At 42.4% G+C, this 16,256-nt stretch overlaps 1 protein-coding gene across 2 annotated transcripts in view; it reads left to right on the top strand.

Moving 5' to 3' along the window:
* Kif15 (kinesin family member 15) overlaps positions 1-16,256 on the top strand; it is a 50,571-nt gene that overhangs the window by 252 nt on the left and 34,063 nt on the right. For both annotated transcript variants that reach the window (XR_780308.2, XM_010624416.3), the window contains exons 2-8: positions 2,562-2,604; positions 3,267-3,450; positions 6,505-6,581; positions 8,262-8,299; positions 9,111-9,208; positions 10,198-10,377; positions 15,137-15,346. Coding sequence is in view for 1 of the 2 variants with exons in the window: in XM_010624416.3 (XP_010622718.1) it covers positions 2,562-2,604; positions 3,267-3,450; positions 6,505-6,581; positions 8,262-8,299; positions 9,111-9,208; positions 10,198-10,377; positions 15,137-15,346 (830 nt within the window). In the remaining variant the exon portion in view is untranslated. The remainder of the gene's footprint in view (positions 1-2,561; positions 2,605-3,266; positions 3,451-6,504; positions 6,582-8,261; positions 8,300-9,110; positions 9,209-10,197; positions 10,378-15,136; positions 15,347-16,256) is intronic.

The raw sequence follows: 16,256 nt of genomic DNA, 5'->3' as shown, positions 1-16,256 counted from the left end.
AGGGGAGGCCCGCGTCCTCACCGTCTTGCTCCGCGTCCTCGCGGGCCTCGCCCCGGATCCACCGCGGCTTCCTCCCTGGCTGGCCTCGCCCCTTCCTCGGGTCTACAGGTCCCTGCCTTTCCGGAAGAGAAACATTTAGATCCAAGCGCTCCTTTGCAACCAGAGATTGCGGTGTGTTTTTAGGGGTCTCCCGACGCGGGCCCCAGTGCATCCTGAAGCCTGATAGCGCCCTGGTGCTGAACGCAGTGTGTACTCTGCTTTGTCCTGTACGTCCGTACCGCTGTTTGTGTGCTTAGTTTGTGAACCAGGCACTCTAATGAAATGGAGCAATGATGGTAGACAGACTTGAGCCTGTAATCATGGTTAGGTGCATGTGGTCTCTCTCGAGACGTCTTACTGTGTTCACTCGCCCTCCCTCTTGTGCGGTGATGAACTGTCTCAGGTGAGATGAATGACAGCGTGACAGGCCCCGAGGGTCCGCTGGTTGCTCTGATAACTGAGAGGCTACAGACTGCTGGTAGGGCGGCGTTATAGACGTGTGGATGTGCCTTGGACTGGAGGAAGCAGGGCCCTGTTGAGATAGGAGAAATAACAGGTCGAAGGGAAACATAGTGAATGTTTAAATTGAGAATAAAAACGAGGGCCAGGGATTTAGTTCAGTGGTGCTGCCGCCTGCCTAGCAGAGGCAAGGTCCGCAGTTCGTCCCAGTATTTAAAAAAGAAAAAGAAAGGAAAAAAAAAATATATATATAAATGACTACAGTAAAAGGCACATTACCAAAAAGGATAGGCTGTGTGTTGTGGAGGAAGAGTTCTGAGAGGGATTAGATCACTCTGCACCTCCAGCCCCAGACCATAGGGCGCCACTGTCTCGAGGACCCCACACGCTGAGTTCTCTGAGCAGGTGTTTCTTTAATTTTGCCTAATAAACTTTTTTTTTTTTGGTCTTTCGCTGTTGTATCCCGAAATTCTTTTACTGTGATGAGTCAAGAACCCACTTGGCAGGCTGAATTGAGGTCTTTGGGGGAAATATTAGGTCTGTTTGGTGAATGAGATTTCATCATGCTACTCGGCATGCAATTTAAAAGCGTATGAATTTTCTTCTGGGTTTTCCATTTAATGTTTAAAAATATTTTATGTTTATTGGTACATGTTGGCAGTACATAATGAGTACATTTCCATTGAACATTTTTGGACTGCAGTTGACAGCTCCCAGATGGGGGGGGCACTATATATTCTCACAGTCTGTTTTCACTTCAAGGAGACCCATTTGCTTCGTCCTGTTTTTTCCCCCAGAGGAGAGCAGTGGGGAGGCTTCAAGATTTTTTGCTGTCACCTTTGCTTTTGACAGAACTGCAGTGCTAGTTATACTATAATGGCTGTGGGGTCACCCTAGGTTACTCTGAGCGTGATAAGGGCAGGCACATATCTTTGGGGCTCTCGTCAGGATGTAAGGGACACAGTGGTGAGATGGGATCATAGTTCTCAGATGCATGACAGGCTGTTAAGGAAATATGGTGAGAGCAGGACACTCTTGGTCTTGAGCCAGCCCAGCCCAGAACCTGCCTCAGTTGGACTAATACAGTTGGCTTTACATCTGCCACTTCCTGTTTTTAAAATAAATTTAATTTAAATTTTATTTCATTACCCCCTCAAGCCTCTCCGCTCCCTGTGTACAAAAGCTTTTCTATTCTCACTTTATTTGTTGTCCCTTCCTTCCTTTCTTCCTCCCCCCCGTAGTTCTTCTTCCCCTTTGAGCACTTTCTTCCCGTTTCCCAGTATCTATTATGCATTTTAGTCTTTATTTCCACTTTTGGTTTCTCACACCAGAGAAACAGTGTGGCATTTAAACATGTGTGTCCCATTTATTTCACTGAAGAGTATGGTCTCACGGACCATCCATTTAGCTATAAATGTCTGCAGCTTATCTTCTTTATGGCAGAGTAATATTGCATTGAATAAAAAAGCCACATTTTCTTTAACCATTTATCAGTTGGTGGGCATTTGGGCTGTTTCCAAGATTGAACTATTACAAAACTTTCCCTTATAAACACGGGTGTGCATATATCACTATAGTGTGATGCTTTTAATTCTTTCAGGAAGATAGGGGAATAGCTGTGTCAAATGGAACCCCTTGTTTTAGTTTTTGCGAAATCTCCACACTGATTTCCCAGTGGCTGCACCAGCCTACACTCCCACCAGCAGTGGTGGGAGTCTACACTGTGAATCAGCACATGGGGGTGGCGAGGGGAGTCAGAAGCTCGGTTGTGGAAGTGTTGACCTTGAGATGTTGCCCATGGGGTGTCCAATGGGAGAGAGAGATAAGCATTAGATGGCAGTAGCCCGGGGTGCAGGCACAGATTTGGGGATCATCATTGTTTACCTACAACCGCAGGACTGAATGGCAGGACTGGGATAGAAAGGAGAAGAGGGTCCAGGCCTGGGCGAGGGGCACCCCACAGTCCTGCAAGGGTTGTGAGGAGACCAAGGAGCGTTAGACAAAGTGCAATTTCCATAATGTAATTGTAGCCGCCTCTCATGAGTTCTCACCTTTTTTTCCAGCTGAGTTACGCAATGTGATAACTTCTCAGTCTAACCAACCAAGGTAAGAAAGAAATCTTGTCATGAGCACCCCGAATTAGCTATGCAGTATTTCCAGAAGACCTACGTAGCGTAGTAAGAGAACTTGTTTCAAGTGTTAGTTTGGTCATCAACCAAATGGCAACATGGGAAATGCCCGTGGAGGGGTCAGTAGAGACTGGCACTTCCTTCATGGGGAAGGGGGGTTGAGGACGGAAGCAGCAAGGTGTGGGCAGAGCAGAAGATAAGCAGAATCACCACAAGGAGGGCGCTGTGTCCCGAGGGCTAGCAGAGCCACTGGAGGGGTCAAGGGGGAAAGAGTCCAGCGTAGAGGACCTCTCTATTTCCAGGCTAAAATGTGGAGTTAGTTGCATAATTTTCCCTAGGAATTACTTATCCAATCGTTGCTAGTAAGAAGGAAATGAGAGACAAGCAGTGTTTACGTCTCCTTGAAATGAACTTCCCTTTAAGTTTACTTCTAGTAAAAGGTGGTGAAGGTGCCTATCACAGAGTAAATTAATAAAGGGCATGAGTTGCATGAGACTCTTAAAAGTGGTAAAGCTAAATGGAGCAGGCTTTTTCAGGGAAGCTCATGATAGACATATTAGAAACAATTTGAGACCAATTCTTTGATAGTTTTCTCCAAAAATTTCCTTACTAGTTTGTTTTGTTTTTTTTTTGCTTAAGTAATGAAGGTGATGCCATCAGAGTTTTCATACGAATCCGCCCACCTGCAGAAGGCTCAAGATCAGTGGATGGAGAGCAAAACCTGTGTCTCTCTGTGCTCTCCTCCACAACCCTCCGGCTGCATTCCAACCCCGAGCCCAAGACCTTCACGTTTGATTACATTGCTGACATGAACACCACTCAGGTAGAGAGAACTAGAAGCTTCTCCCATGGAATGTACAAGGCTTTGTTATTTGTATGGGTTTCATCTTTGGTCATTTGTTTGGCAGACTTCAGGTCAGGAAGCTCAAACTTGCCATAAATACCTCACATCTAATTTTATTTTATTTTTTTCTCTTTTTTCTGTTTATTCCCAGTACAGGAGCACTCTACCTCTAAGCTACATCCCTAACCTTTTTTAAATTTTGTGACAGAGTCTGGCTAAGTTAGTTGAACAGGCTGATCTTGTACTCTTGAGCCTCCTGCCTCAGCTTCCTGAGTAGCTAGGATTACAGGTGTGTGCCATTGTGACTGGCTCTTCTTTACTAATCAGATTTCGTACTAGCTTTACTTTCCTTTTCTTCTCAGCAATGGAAGTTAATGGAGATAAACTTTTCAGAGCCACTTGAATAGTTAACTACAGCTGACTGCCTAATTTAATAATTAGAATTATTATGATGTTGGTAACTTTTTTCAGTTTAAATTAATTTAAGATCTTGTTAGCTCTATCCAATAGGACTTCTCTGCAGTGATGAAAGGGTTTTTTATCTGAGCTGCCCATTACAGTACCTCTAGCCCATCATGAATATTTAAGTGTAAGTTAAGAACCAGGTATGGTGGTGCACTTCTGTAGTCCTAGCACTTGGGAGGCTGAGGCAGGAGGGTCGCCCCCAGGTCCAAGACCAATCTAGGTTACATAATGAGTACACGGCCAGCCTGAACTACTTAATGAGACCCTTAAAGACATTAGCCACATGTGGCTATTAAGCACTTGAAAATTGGCTAGTGTATTTGATGAACTAAATTTTATTTAATTTTAATCAAATTTAAGCTGGGTCTGATGACACATACTTGTAATCCCAGCTGCTCAGGAGGCTGAGGCAGGAATATCACAAGTTCAGGCTAGCCTGGGCAACTTAATGAGATCTGGTCTTAAAATGAAATAATGAAGTGAAATTGATGGTGCACATTAGTAATCCCAGTGCTCTGGGAGGCTGAGGCAGGAGGACTGAAATTTGGAGCCCAACTTGAGCAACTTAATGAGACCCTGTCTCAGAATAAAGAAAGGGCTGGGAAGTAACTCAGTGTGAAGCTATATCCCCAGTTCCCCGGAAGTTATACACTCAGTTCCTGGCTGGGGCTGGGGCTCTGGGCCTGTGTCTCAGCAGTAGAGAATCTGTGTAGCATGTGCAAGACCCTGGGTTCGACCTCTGCTGCCTCACAGAAAGGAAATAAAGCACACCCAACCAACTTCAGTAGCTCACAGGCTAGTGATGGCACCACAGACATCATGGCTCTTGATTATCTCCTTGTATATAGTAATATTTTTGGTGGGGGCCTTCACATCTTTACATCTTCATTCTTTTTGTCTAGAAATGTAAGCTGAGCCCCATGGATAATTTAAAATTTTCTGGTACACACAGATACAGGTAATCTTAATACTATAACTTATCTCAAAAGGTCCAAATCCTTTTTTTTCCCTCTTGGCAATACTGGCAGTCAAATCCAGGGACTCCCTAACACTGAGCTACATCCCTCGCACTTTAAAATTTTTATTTTGAGACAGGGTCTTAATAAGTTGACCACAGAAGACTCAAACTTGTCCTCCTGCCTCAGCCTTCTCATGCTCTGGAATTCCAGGCTTATGCCTCCATGTCCCACGCAAGGTAGGGTTTTAATATGAAATCAGTGTAAATTACTAATGAGAGACTTTGCATTTTTTTCTGGCTCAGTCCTCAAAATCTCACATTTCCCCTCGCAGCACCTCATGGCACAGTAGTAGTGTTTCAGGTGTTCAGTGGCTGCCTGTGGGCTGAAGAGTTCTTGCATGGTTAATAAGAGTGCATCTACTTATATATAAAAATTGAAAATGAGCCGGGCATGGTGGCGCATGCCTGTAATCTCAGCACTCAGGAGGCTGAGGCAGTAGGATTGCTATGAGTTCGAGACCAACCTGGGCTACATAGTGAGTTCCAGTTCAGTCTCAACTGCATAGTGAGACCCTAACTCAGCCCCCCCCAAAATAAATAAAAAATGAAAATGAAATTCATATTACTTTATATAACCTATGAGAGAAAAACTGAAGAAAATATAGGGCTGTGTATTTTACACCAGTACCAGTATAATTACATCCAATATGCTAATTCTGTATGAAGTTTAGATGTGCACTTTTTTTAAAAGGAATATTTTTATTTTAAAAAATCGAAACAAATTTATAAACTAAATAATATTGATACCTTAAAAAAATAGTTCAAGGGCCAGGGATTTAGCTCAGTGGTGCTCGTGCCTGCCAGAAAAAAAAAAAAAAGAACAAGCTGGTCATGGTGGCACATGCCTGTAATCCCAGCACTTATGGAGGCTAAAACAGCAGAATTTCAAGTTCTGCTTTGGGAACTTAGGACGACCCTATCTCAAAATAAAAAGCATGCAAAGGTCTGAGGACATAGCTCAATATGAAGGCCCTAGATTCAATCTCCAGAAAAAAAAAGTACAAAGGTAGGTGTAGTGACTCACACCTGTAATCCCAGTACTTCAGAGGCTGAGGCAGGAGAATCTTGAGTTCCAGACCAGCTACAACTGCAGAGCAAGCCCCTTTCTCTAAATTATTAAAAAAAAAAGCCTGGCATGGCAGCATATGTCTATAACCCTAACATCCTGAAGGGTGAGCCAGGAGGATCACAAGTTTGAGGCCAGCCTGGGCTATATAGCAAGGCTCTGTCCTCTTCATAGAAATAGATGAAGTTAAAGACAATCAGGTGCTCGTTAATTTAGCTTTCTCAGCTCCTGGTGTGTGGTCAGGTTTCTAATGCTGTCCATGTTATGTCTATAATTGTGTAAGTGATTAATGGGACCAGGTCCTTTTAGGGTTTGTTCCTCTTAGGATGGCTAAGTCATTTTGTACAGTGGATGTAACCTTCATGTTGGCACAGGTGTTGAAAAGATCTAAGCTTTCTGTTTTTATTGTTTTGTTGTAGAATGTAGTTTAGGAAAAGTGTGTCCTATTTCTGAAATGTTAACTGTTTGTCACTTACCTTTGTAGGAGTCTGTGTTCTCGACGGTGGCGAAGAGCATCGTGGAGTCGTGCATGAGTGGCTATAATGGCACCATCTTTGCCTAGTATGTTACTGACTGTTTGTATAGAAGGATGTAGTGGTCATTGTCGGTTCAGATTTCCTACTGCTGTTTTAACAATTGCAACAAACTTAGTGGGTTAAATAGCATCATTTTCTTACGGTTCTGCAAGTCAAGTTCCATGCTGGTTTCATGGGACTAACCTGGAGGTGGCAGGGCCATCCTCCTTTCTGGAAGGAGTACAGGAAAATCTGCATCCTTGCTTCTTTCAGCTCCCAGAGGCCACCCACATGGCTTGGCTTACAGCCCTGCTTCTGTGGCTGTCACACCCCCACCTAAGCTGGAGAAAGTCTCAGCTGTTAGGGACGTGTGTGGTCAGGTCCTCACATGTGGGTAGCTCCACCATGTGGAGAAAATATCCGCTCCACGAAGCCTGCTGTGAGCACAGTGTGTCTGTTTCCTCCGTGCTGTGGTCTCATGTGGATTGCTGCTGTATCTTGGGTTATAATCCAGTCTGCATTTTTCTTCCTCACATTGTTCCAGCTTTGGCCAATGGGAACTCCTTTGAGGCTGATTTCTGTGTTCCCTCATTTTTTTTTTTTCTTGTATTAATTGGGACTAAACTCAGGGCTGCTCACAACCTTGGCCCATTTTATTTTTTATTTTGTGACAATGTCCTCTTAAGTTGCCCAGTCTGGCCTCAGATTTGCAAACCTCCTGCCTCAGCTTCCAGCATTGCTGGGATTATAGGCGTGAACCACCTCTCCCAGTTTGTGCCACCATGCCAGGCTTGTTTCTTGTTTTTAATAGTATAAAGCTACCACAAACATTTGAATATTGGGTTTTGTGTGGATATAAGTTTGCAAATCACTTGGGTAAATACCTAGGAAGGCAGTTGCTGGGTCATATGGTGAGTGTGTGGTTCACTTCATGAGAAACTGCCAAAGTGTATTCCAGAGTAGCCTAGTGGTCGCATTCATCTAGCCGGTGTGTCCTGGGTGTGGGTGATGCTCCTGCTGTCCTCGTGCCAGCAGCCTGGAAGCATTGCTCTGGGCTCTATGTTGGGACTCCAGAAGGCATCCTGATCGTCTTGGGTTTGTTTGTTTGTTTTTCTTTTAGCAATAGGCTTTCTAATTCTGTGTAAAACCAGAGGTTTTTTTTTTGTTGGTTTTTTTGCAACAGGGTCTCACTATGTAGTTGAGACTGACCTTGAACTCACTAGCCCAGGCTGGTGTCGAGCTCACAGCGATCCTCCTGCCTCAGCCTCCCAAGTGCTGGGATTACAGGCATGAGCCACCATGCCCAGCCAGAAGTTTTTAATAGAATGCAGTGAAGTTTAGAATTCATTTTGAGCACAGTTTATATTTTTGTTTTTGTTTTTGTTTGGGCCTATGTGTCCTGGTTCTTCTATAATCGACTCAAATCTGGTTGCTGGCTTAGAAACAAATTGAAATAAAATGAAGAGAAAAGCAGCTTACAGAGAAGTATGACGGACCTTATCCCAATTTTTGTGATGGCTATGTTTATGTAATCTAGAAGCATTTACTAGACAGTTCTATGGACTGGGATTGACGGGGAAGAAACTAGACCATTCACTTTTTACATAAAATAATTTAAAAATAGAATGAGTTTCTGTGGGGAGTATTTGTACAAGTATTAAAATTAGAAGGGTAGTCTTCTAAATTTTATGTGTAAAAATAATATATAAGATATTCTTTCTTACAGTGGGCAGACTGGCTCGGGGAAGACATTTACCATGATGGGTAAGCGAATGAAAATTAACCTTTTCTGGCTTATTGTATTCTTCCCGATGATATCATTATAACTTCTGTATGAGATATTGACCTTATAAAACTACGGATGTGCTCAGAATTCTGCCAGAGAGTGAGCTCCTGGATAGCAAGCAGGCTTGTGTTTTTAGGGGGACAGCACTGGGCACTAAACCCAGGGCCTTTGTATGTCTCCAGCTCTTTTAAAATTGTGTTTATTATTATTGTTGTTGCTTTAACAGTCTCACTAAGTTGCCCAGGCTGGGCTTGAATTTATAATTGTCCTAGTTCAGCCTCCCAGAGTGCGCCGCCGTTAGCCCAGCCTGGTGATGATCACCATTATCCTCCCTTACCCTTGAGTATGTGTGGCTGTGGCCTGGAGCATAGGTCCATCCATGAAAGCAGATGTCGCATGCAGTCAGGTCGATATTTCTGCCTGTTTCTGCACCTAGCAGTTGGGAAGATGGCAAGCTTAGTTCCTAAGCGGACTGTTGGTCAGTTTATTAAATGGCAGCTACTGTCTCAAATTGTTGGTGGCTGCTGAGAACGCTCCGTCAGTCCCCGCAGACATCAGTACAGCCTGTCAGGAGCATACAGTGTGTGTCGTCTGTTTCTGTGTAATTTCTAAATTGCCCGTCAAGGTTGACATTTTGGAGGACTTGGGGTAGCATAAGAATCAACAGGCTAGGGCTGGGGATTCAGCTCGGTGCTGCTGCCTGCCTCGTAAGCACAAGGTTCTGAGTTGGATCCCCAGTACCAGGAAAAAAAAAAAAAAATCACCAGGTGTTTTATTTATTTTTTTTAGGACCATCTGAATCTGATAATTTTTCTCATAACTTGAGAGGAGTAATCCCACGAAGCTTTGAATATTTGTTTGCCCTAATTGATCGTGAAAAAGAGAAGGTAAGACTGGAAAAGTAGAGTACACTGCAATGTCTAGTTTAGAGGGTTAGCTCAATAACAAGGGGAGGCGTGGGCAGCACCCTGCTGTATGGACCAGCTAGTGTGAGTTCTGCTTTCAGTTTAATTGAGTTTTTGGTATGTAAAGTCTTCCTCTATCCTGATTGCTAGCTTACAAAGAAGAAAATACTGTTTCTTAGGCTCTCAGTTTTTTTTTTGTAAGAGAAAGTGTAAAGAAATTCTCAACCAAGGAAAACAGATACACGAAGCCCTGTGATCTGCCTAAGCCCATGCTTACTGATGAGTGCAGCTGTCCCCATCCCTGATGACACCCAGTAGAGATGTGGCGCATTGGCTGCATTGTGGTCCTTCCTCTCACCGGCCTCAGTTGGACCATTCTCAAGATGTGTTTCTTCTTAGCTTGGTGAATTCCAGGCTTATGAACCCTCTGTGTGTGTGTGTTCCATTATTGTGTACCAAGGGAACCGATACCAAAAATTGCTTCACCACTTTGTAGAAACTGTTCTAACATTGCAGTTAGACAGACTGCATGGCAGTGAGATAAATAAGTTTGGCACCGTGTAATTCTATGGTTAAAAATTCTGTAGACAATCTCTTACATGGATTACCTTCAGCTATTAAAGGACATAATACTTGTTTCCATAGTCTATCTCAGTAACGGCGAACCTTTTACAGCTTGCAGTAACAGCCGACTGTCCGTGCCATAGGTTCGCCACCGTCTGTCCTATACTAGACACAGACGGCGGAGTCGCCCACCTGACTGCTTAGTGCCTGTGTTTGTGAGCTGGTTCTGAGGCACCTGTGCAAACCTCCAGGGCCCCTGGGGCCAGCATGATGCTGCTTTCTTTCAAGTTATTTAGACTTCAGTCGTGTAGGAAACTTACACACCAAAGCAACTGCAGGATTGGTGGTTGGGAAAACCAGGGCCGAGCATATGGCAATGATGCACCTAATGAGGCTCCTCTTCCCAGGCTGGTGCGGGAAAAAGCTTCCTCTGCAAGTGCTCCTTCATCGAGATCTACAACGAACAGATCCATGACCTGCTGGACTCTGCGTCGGCGGGGCTGTACTTACGGGAGCACATCAAGAAGGGGGTCTTTGTTGTCGGTGCAGTGGAGCAGGTGGTCACCTCGGCCGCCGAGGCCTATCAGGTACCTGCCTTGAGCGCTTGCCGGATGTTCAGATAGTAAGCGTGCTGTCAGAGCATCTCAACCTCAGAAAGAATAAGAATTGAATTTGGTGCAGTGGTGCACACCTATAGTCCTAGCCACTTGGGAGGCTGAGGCAGGAGCATCCCAAGTGCAAGAACAGCCTGGGCAACTTAGTGAGAGCCTGTCTCAAATTTTTAAAAAAGTTCTTTTAAAGGGGGTTGGAAATGTAGACATCACCGGGCCTTGAGTTTAATCTGCAGCATTGTTCCCCACCCAAAAACATTCACGAAGGCCTGTTATACAATGTTCATGAAAAGTAAAGAATGTCAATATTTTTCTTGTTTTGACGCTGTTCACCTGTTTGGGAAATGGCCAGGCGATGACACTTTGTTAGTGTTCATGTCCCTTTCCTTGTCTCTCCTGAGAGCTGCCTGTTGCGATGCTCCTGGGGTGCAGCCCTTTTGCCAGCAAGCTTTTCTTATTTCTTCTTTTGCTGGCTTATCATGAGGAATCTAAAGTCAGCTCTGAGCTCTGGGCTCAGGACAGATAAACCCATTGACAGGAATTTATGAAAATATTCTTACTTTGTGGAATCTGATCTGGCCAACTGACTTTAAATAAGTTGGGTTTTGTTTTTTTTTTTCTTCTGGTACCAAGGATTGAACTCAGGACCCTGTGCTTGGGAGGCAGGCACAGTGCCACTGAGCTAAATCCGCAGCCCTCTTAGAATGTACTTAGTGTGAATGGAATACTTCCACACGCATGTAAGTTAGTAAGCATGATGCCCAAGTGAACACTGGGAGCCCCTTAGACAACTGAAGGTCCACATGGCACCAGCGGTCTCCTGTTTTCCTGTGTATTCCTTCCTGCCTCACATACCAGGCGCCTCCCCCCAAATAAACACAGTGCTCAATGGCATCATTTTCATCTTTTAAATCACGTGCATGTATGTGTGTTGCTATTTCGTGTTCCTTCTTTTTGGAATTTTTAGAAATATGTGGTTAGGGCTTAGCCTTCTTTTGTTGGTTTTTTGTTTTTTTGAGACAGAGTCTCACTATGTAGTTGAGACTGACCTGGAACTCGCTATGTAGCCCAGGCTGGTCTGGAACTCACAACAAGCCTCCTGCCTCAGCCTCCCTGAGTGCTGGGATTACAAGCGTGCGCCACCATGCCCAGCTTGACTCTTTTTTTTTTAACTGAACTAGTTTAAGTTAATTCTGAAATGTATATTACATTATAAAGATGATATATTTCACTTTTTACTGCTATATAATAATCAAAATAATTTTTAAGTTTTTAAAACATTTTTCTTTTTCTTTCTTTCTTTCTTTTTTGCTGGTTGTTTTTGAGACAAGGTCTGGCTATGTAGTCCAGGCTGGCCTTGATATTTTTTTCAGTTTTTGAAAGTGTTTCGCTGTGTAGTTCAGGCTTGCTTTGAACTTACTGTACAGCCCAGGCTGGCCTCAAACTCATGGTGATCCTCCTGCTTCAGCTTCCCCAGTGCTGGGATTTCAGGTGTGAGCCACTATGCACAGCAATCGTCCATTATTAATTTGTTCTTTTATCTTCAGTAAGCCTCCTGATTCAGACTCTTAAAACTGAGACTCCCACAATAAGTCTACACATATAATCACAAAGTCATGGTGGGTTTTTGTTTTTGCTTTTTATTTTATTGATACATTTGGTACAGAATAATGATATTCATCCTTGAAAATTTGTACCTTTATATAGTATATCTTGGTTCTTATTTTTTCCCCATTCCCCTGCCCTCCCTTCAACCCCTCCACCCTTCCCTATTTACAAAGACTGTTTCCATTTTTTCCTTTTTTCATATTAATTTCATTCCCTTCTTTCTTTTCTCCTACCCCTACCACTTCCAATTCCCATTTGGACCTTTTCTTCCTGATTATTTCACATTACCTGTTACACATTTTGATCCTTATTTACACTTTCAGTTTCTCACACCAGAGAAACTGTTTGGTATTTATATGTCTGTCCTATCTATTTCACTTAAGAGTATCACATCAATGTGCATCCATAAATGTCTCAAATTTCTCACTTTTTATGGTTGAGTAGTACTCCATTTTATTTTTTAAAAGCACACTTTTTTTTATCTAGTCTCCAGTTGATGGGCAGTTGGGCTGTTTCCAAGATTTAGCTATTACAAACCATGCTGCTGTAAAATGGGTATATATACATATATCGCTGTGGTACAATGCTTTTAATTCTTTTGGGAATATACTCAATAGGGAGGTAGCTGGGTAAAATAGGACTTCCAATCCTAGTTCTTTGAGGTATCTCCATACTGATTTCCACAGTGGCTGCACCAGTCTGTACTCCATGGTGGGATTTTGATTGCAGTTGCATTATAGTTAGAGACCAGTTTGGAAAGATTAACATCTTTATAACAGTACTCATTCTATACGTGAACATGGCATGTCTCTTTGTTTATTTAGGTTTTTAATGTCTTGTGATAACAGTTTTAATAATTTTTACCATAAAAGTCATGTATTTCTTAACTCTTCTAGTATACCTTACACTTTTTATTGCTCTTCTGATATTTAGTAAATTGCATGTTGCCTGATATGCATAGAAATGCAGTTGATTTTGAGTGCTCTTTTTTTTTTTTTTTGTACTTTAGCTACTTTGCTAACTGTCTCACAAAATCAAAAATGTTAGAAAGGTTTTTGTTTGTTTTCCTATATATTTTATGGTATTAGGGATTGAACCCAGGTCCTTCACACTGAGTTATGGCCTCAGTCCTTTTTCCCATCAGTACTTCTATGTCTTAGTGTTAAGTATTCCTTGTAAACCATGTAGCTATATTTTGGTGCTTTTTCTAAACCACTCTTGAAAGTGTCCTATCTAGTTTATTTACATTGATACGATTTCGATACTCTTGAGTGGTTTCTGTGCAGTGTGGTTTTTGTCTGTTTTATTCAGTGCTTTCTTTTTTCTTGCCCTTTGTTTTTAATCTACTATGCAATATGATTTGTTGGAAAATGATTTTTTCTCATTGGCTTTCCTGTGTACCTTTGGTGAAAATCAGTTGATTTTTTTTCTATATCTTGTTCCCTTTTCACTGATATAAATCTGGCTTATATAGCTTGTTGTTAGTAGTAAGTCTTATGATAAAGTATGGTGACTCCTCTAACTTTGTTCTTTTTAAGCATTATTTTAGATATTCTTAGTTCTTTTTATTATCACTTAGATAGAACCAACCTGTCAATTTCTACAGTAAAGGTTGCTGGGATTTTTAATGGGGTTGTGTTGAATCTGTCAAACATTTGTAGAAGAATTAATGTCTTAATATCAAATATTTTGGGCTTTGATCTTTGGTTTTTGTTTTTATTCAGTTTTTGTATAAGCATCCATGCCAGCATGCTTGTATTCGTTTTTTCCTTATGTTGCAAAAGTAATAGCATAGTATACTACTTTTACATTGTGCTTTTTTAGATAATAGTATTTTGAAATTTTTCTTGTGTTTGAGGAACTTTTAAATTTTTGTAACTGTATGAATGTCATGATTGATTTGCTATTGTGAAAAGGAAGCATAAAACACTATGCAAGAAATATAAAAGAAAAATAATTTCAGTTTTATGGGCTAGAGATAGAGGTCAGTGGTGAAATGCTACCATGTGTAAAGCCTTGGGTTTGATTCCATCGCTGACAAATAATTTAAATTTTATATTGTATCCTGTGAATAGAGACTCTTCTAACAGCTAGTATTTATTGAGTATATAGCCAAGAACTGTGCTGACTTCTATACTTTATTTTATTTTATACTATAATTTCTACACGTTATTTCATTGAATTTTCAGTCTACTCTTTGAGATAAAGATTGTGATTTCCCCACTTTACCCTTCACATGCTGTGATGCTGCTCAGAGTCGTTCTCAGATGATTAGCATCAGCTGCAAGCTTGTTAGAACTGTGTATTCGCAGGCCCCACCTCATACTGAATCCCTGTCAGGTAGATACCAATGTTCTTATTTTACCAGTATGGAGCCTGTGCCTTAGGTTCAGCTGGCTGCAGACCACACCTTGTAAACAGAGAGAGTTTGAACTCATGGTCCCCTGACTCTAGAGCCTGCAGCTGGACCTTCAAGTGTCCTTCTTGTCCTAGGAGGTAGATAAGGGAGATCATACTTTGTAGGGGGAGAAAAACCCTAATAAAACTGTGGTTCAAGTTAATTTAGATTTTTTTTTTTTTTGGTTCAAGATTATCTAGACAAAGAAAAGAAGTCAGAAAGATCTCGTGATTTGCATTAATACAAATAGATAATGACAAAACCAATTCTAGATCCTGTGCCTTCTAACTTCCTATTTGTTCTCATTCCATAATATCAAGAAGGAAAGAAAATAACTCATGTGTTCTTTGCCAGTAACCCTTTCTTGCGACTCTTTGCAGATTTCCCACTGATTTTTGGTGGCTAACGTGTACCACTTGTTTGGCAGGGGGCGGTTTGAGACAGGGTTTCACTGTGTAGACCTGGCTGGCCTTGAACTCGCAGTGTAGCCTTAACCTGTACCACTTGGAACTTCCAGTCATACAATGTCTCTCAAGCTGGATAACAGCAGAAAGATCATAGTTGTTCCCCACCCACGTTTCAGAATGCAGATACATTTTGTGTAGATGTTGTGAAAGCAGATAATTCATTATATGTCAGGATTTTTCTTGTTAAATGATGATTTGTGTTTTAAGTTTGTCTGGAGGGTACCTGTTGCAGCCTCTTGCAGCATGCTTTCCTTTTGCCTAGGTGTTGTCTGGAGGGTGGAGGAACAGACGTGTGGCATCAACATCAATGAATCGGGAGTCCTCCAGGTCTCACGCAGTCTTCACAATCATAGTAGAGTCCATGCAGAAAAGCAGTGAGGTCGTGAATATCCGCACCTCCCAACTCAACCTGGTGGACTTAGCAGGCTCTGAAAGGCAAAAAGACACCCACGCAGAAGGGGTGAGGCTGAAGGTGAGCATGAAAGCGTGGTCCTTGACTTGTGTGTGAATTCCTTCTAGAAGTCATTTCTGCACTAAATACGGTGACGGCTGCAAAGAGATAAATTGTTGCTGTCTGTCAGGAATTGTGAAGAAGGACAGTAAATATGAATGGGATGGGGCAAGTCTGTCAGCAGCAAGAACATGTTAATCCTTGACAGAGACTGGTTGAAGAAGCAATGGAGAAAGCAGGGCATGATATGGGCTGGCTGGGGGGATGGTGGAGAAGCAGCTTCTGCACTGTCAATGCAAATCGCAAGAGATTTGCTCAGGGGATGACAGAGTATAATACATGCTGATGTTTTGTTTTTGTGTTTTGTGATACTGGGTACTGAATGCAGGGCCTTTGTTTTTTATTGTGAGAGAGTCTCACTGAGTTGCTGAGGCTAGGCTAGAACTTGGAGTCCTCCTGCCTCAGTCTCCCAGTGTGCTGGCATTACTGGCATGTACCACGTGTTCCACCAGGGTGGCATCTTAAGGGTTGTTATGTACCTGTAGAATGAGCTTGGTACTTGGTATTCCAGCTTGAGTAGGTGGCAGGGTGGCCCAGGTCATCGAGACCCAGTTCACATTCAACTTTCTAGGCTTTGGGAAACTCTGAAAATTGTTGAACTAATTAGTGATTTCATGAAGAAAACTCAGAACCTTTGTGCTACCACTGCCACATCAGGCAGGGAGAGCACAGAGGGGAAGACTGGTGGTGTTGAGTTATGAGTTAGGAAGGACTGAGGACCTACTCCTAGGCTGAAGTGCCAGCCTAGGAGTAACTCTGACGTGAATCACTAAAATAGGTCTCGATGCTGTAATTTAGGGTATATATGAGGTGGTGGAGTGGAGTCAGAAATGGTGGAGGAGATACCTTTTTTTTTTTTTTTTTTTTTTTT

Source organism: Fukomys damarensis, unplaced genomic scaffold, assembly GCF_012274545.1.
Source record: "Fukomys damarensis isolate Sample0158 unplaced genomic scaffold, DMR_v1.0_HiC HiC_scaffold_12, whole genome shotgun sequence".
NCBI lineage: Eukaryota > Metazoa > Chordata > Mammalia > Rodentia > Bathyergidae > Fukomys > Fukomys damarensis.
This window is presented reverse-complemented; position numbering and strand designations above follow the sequence as displayed.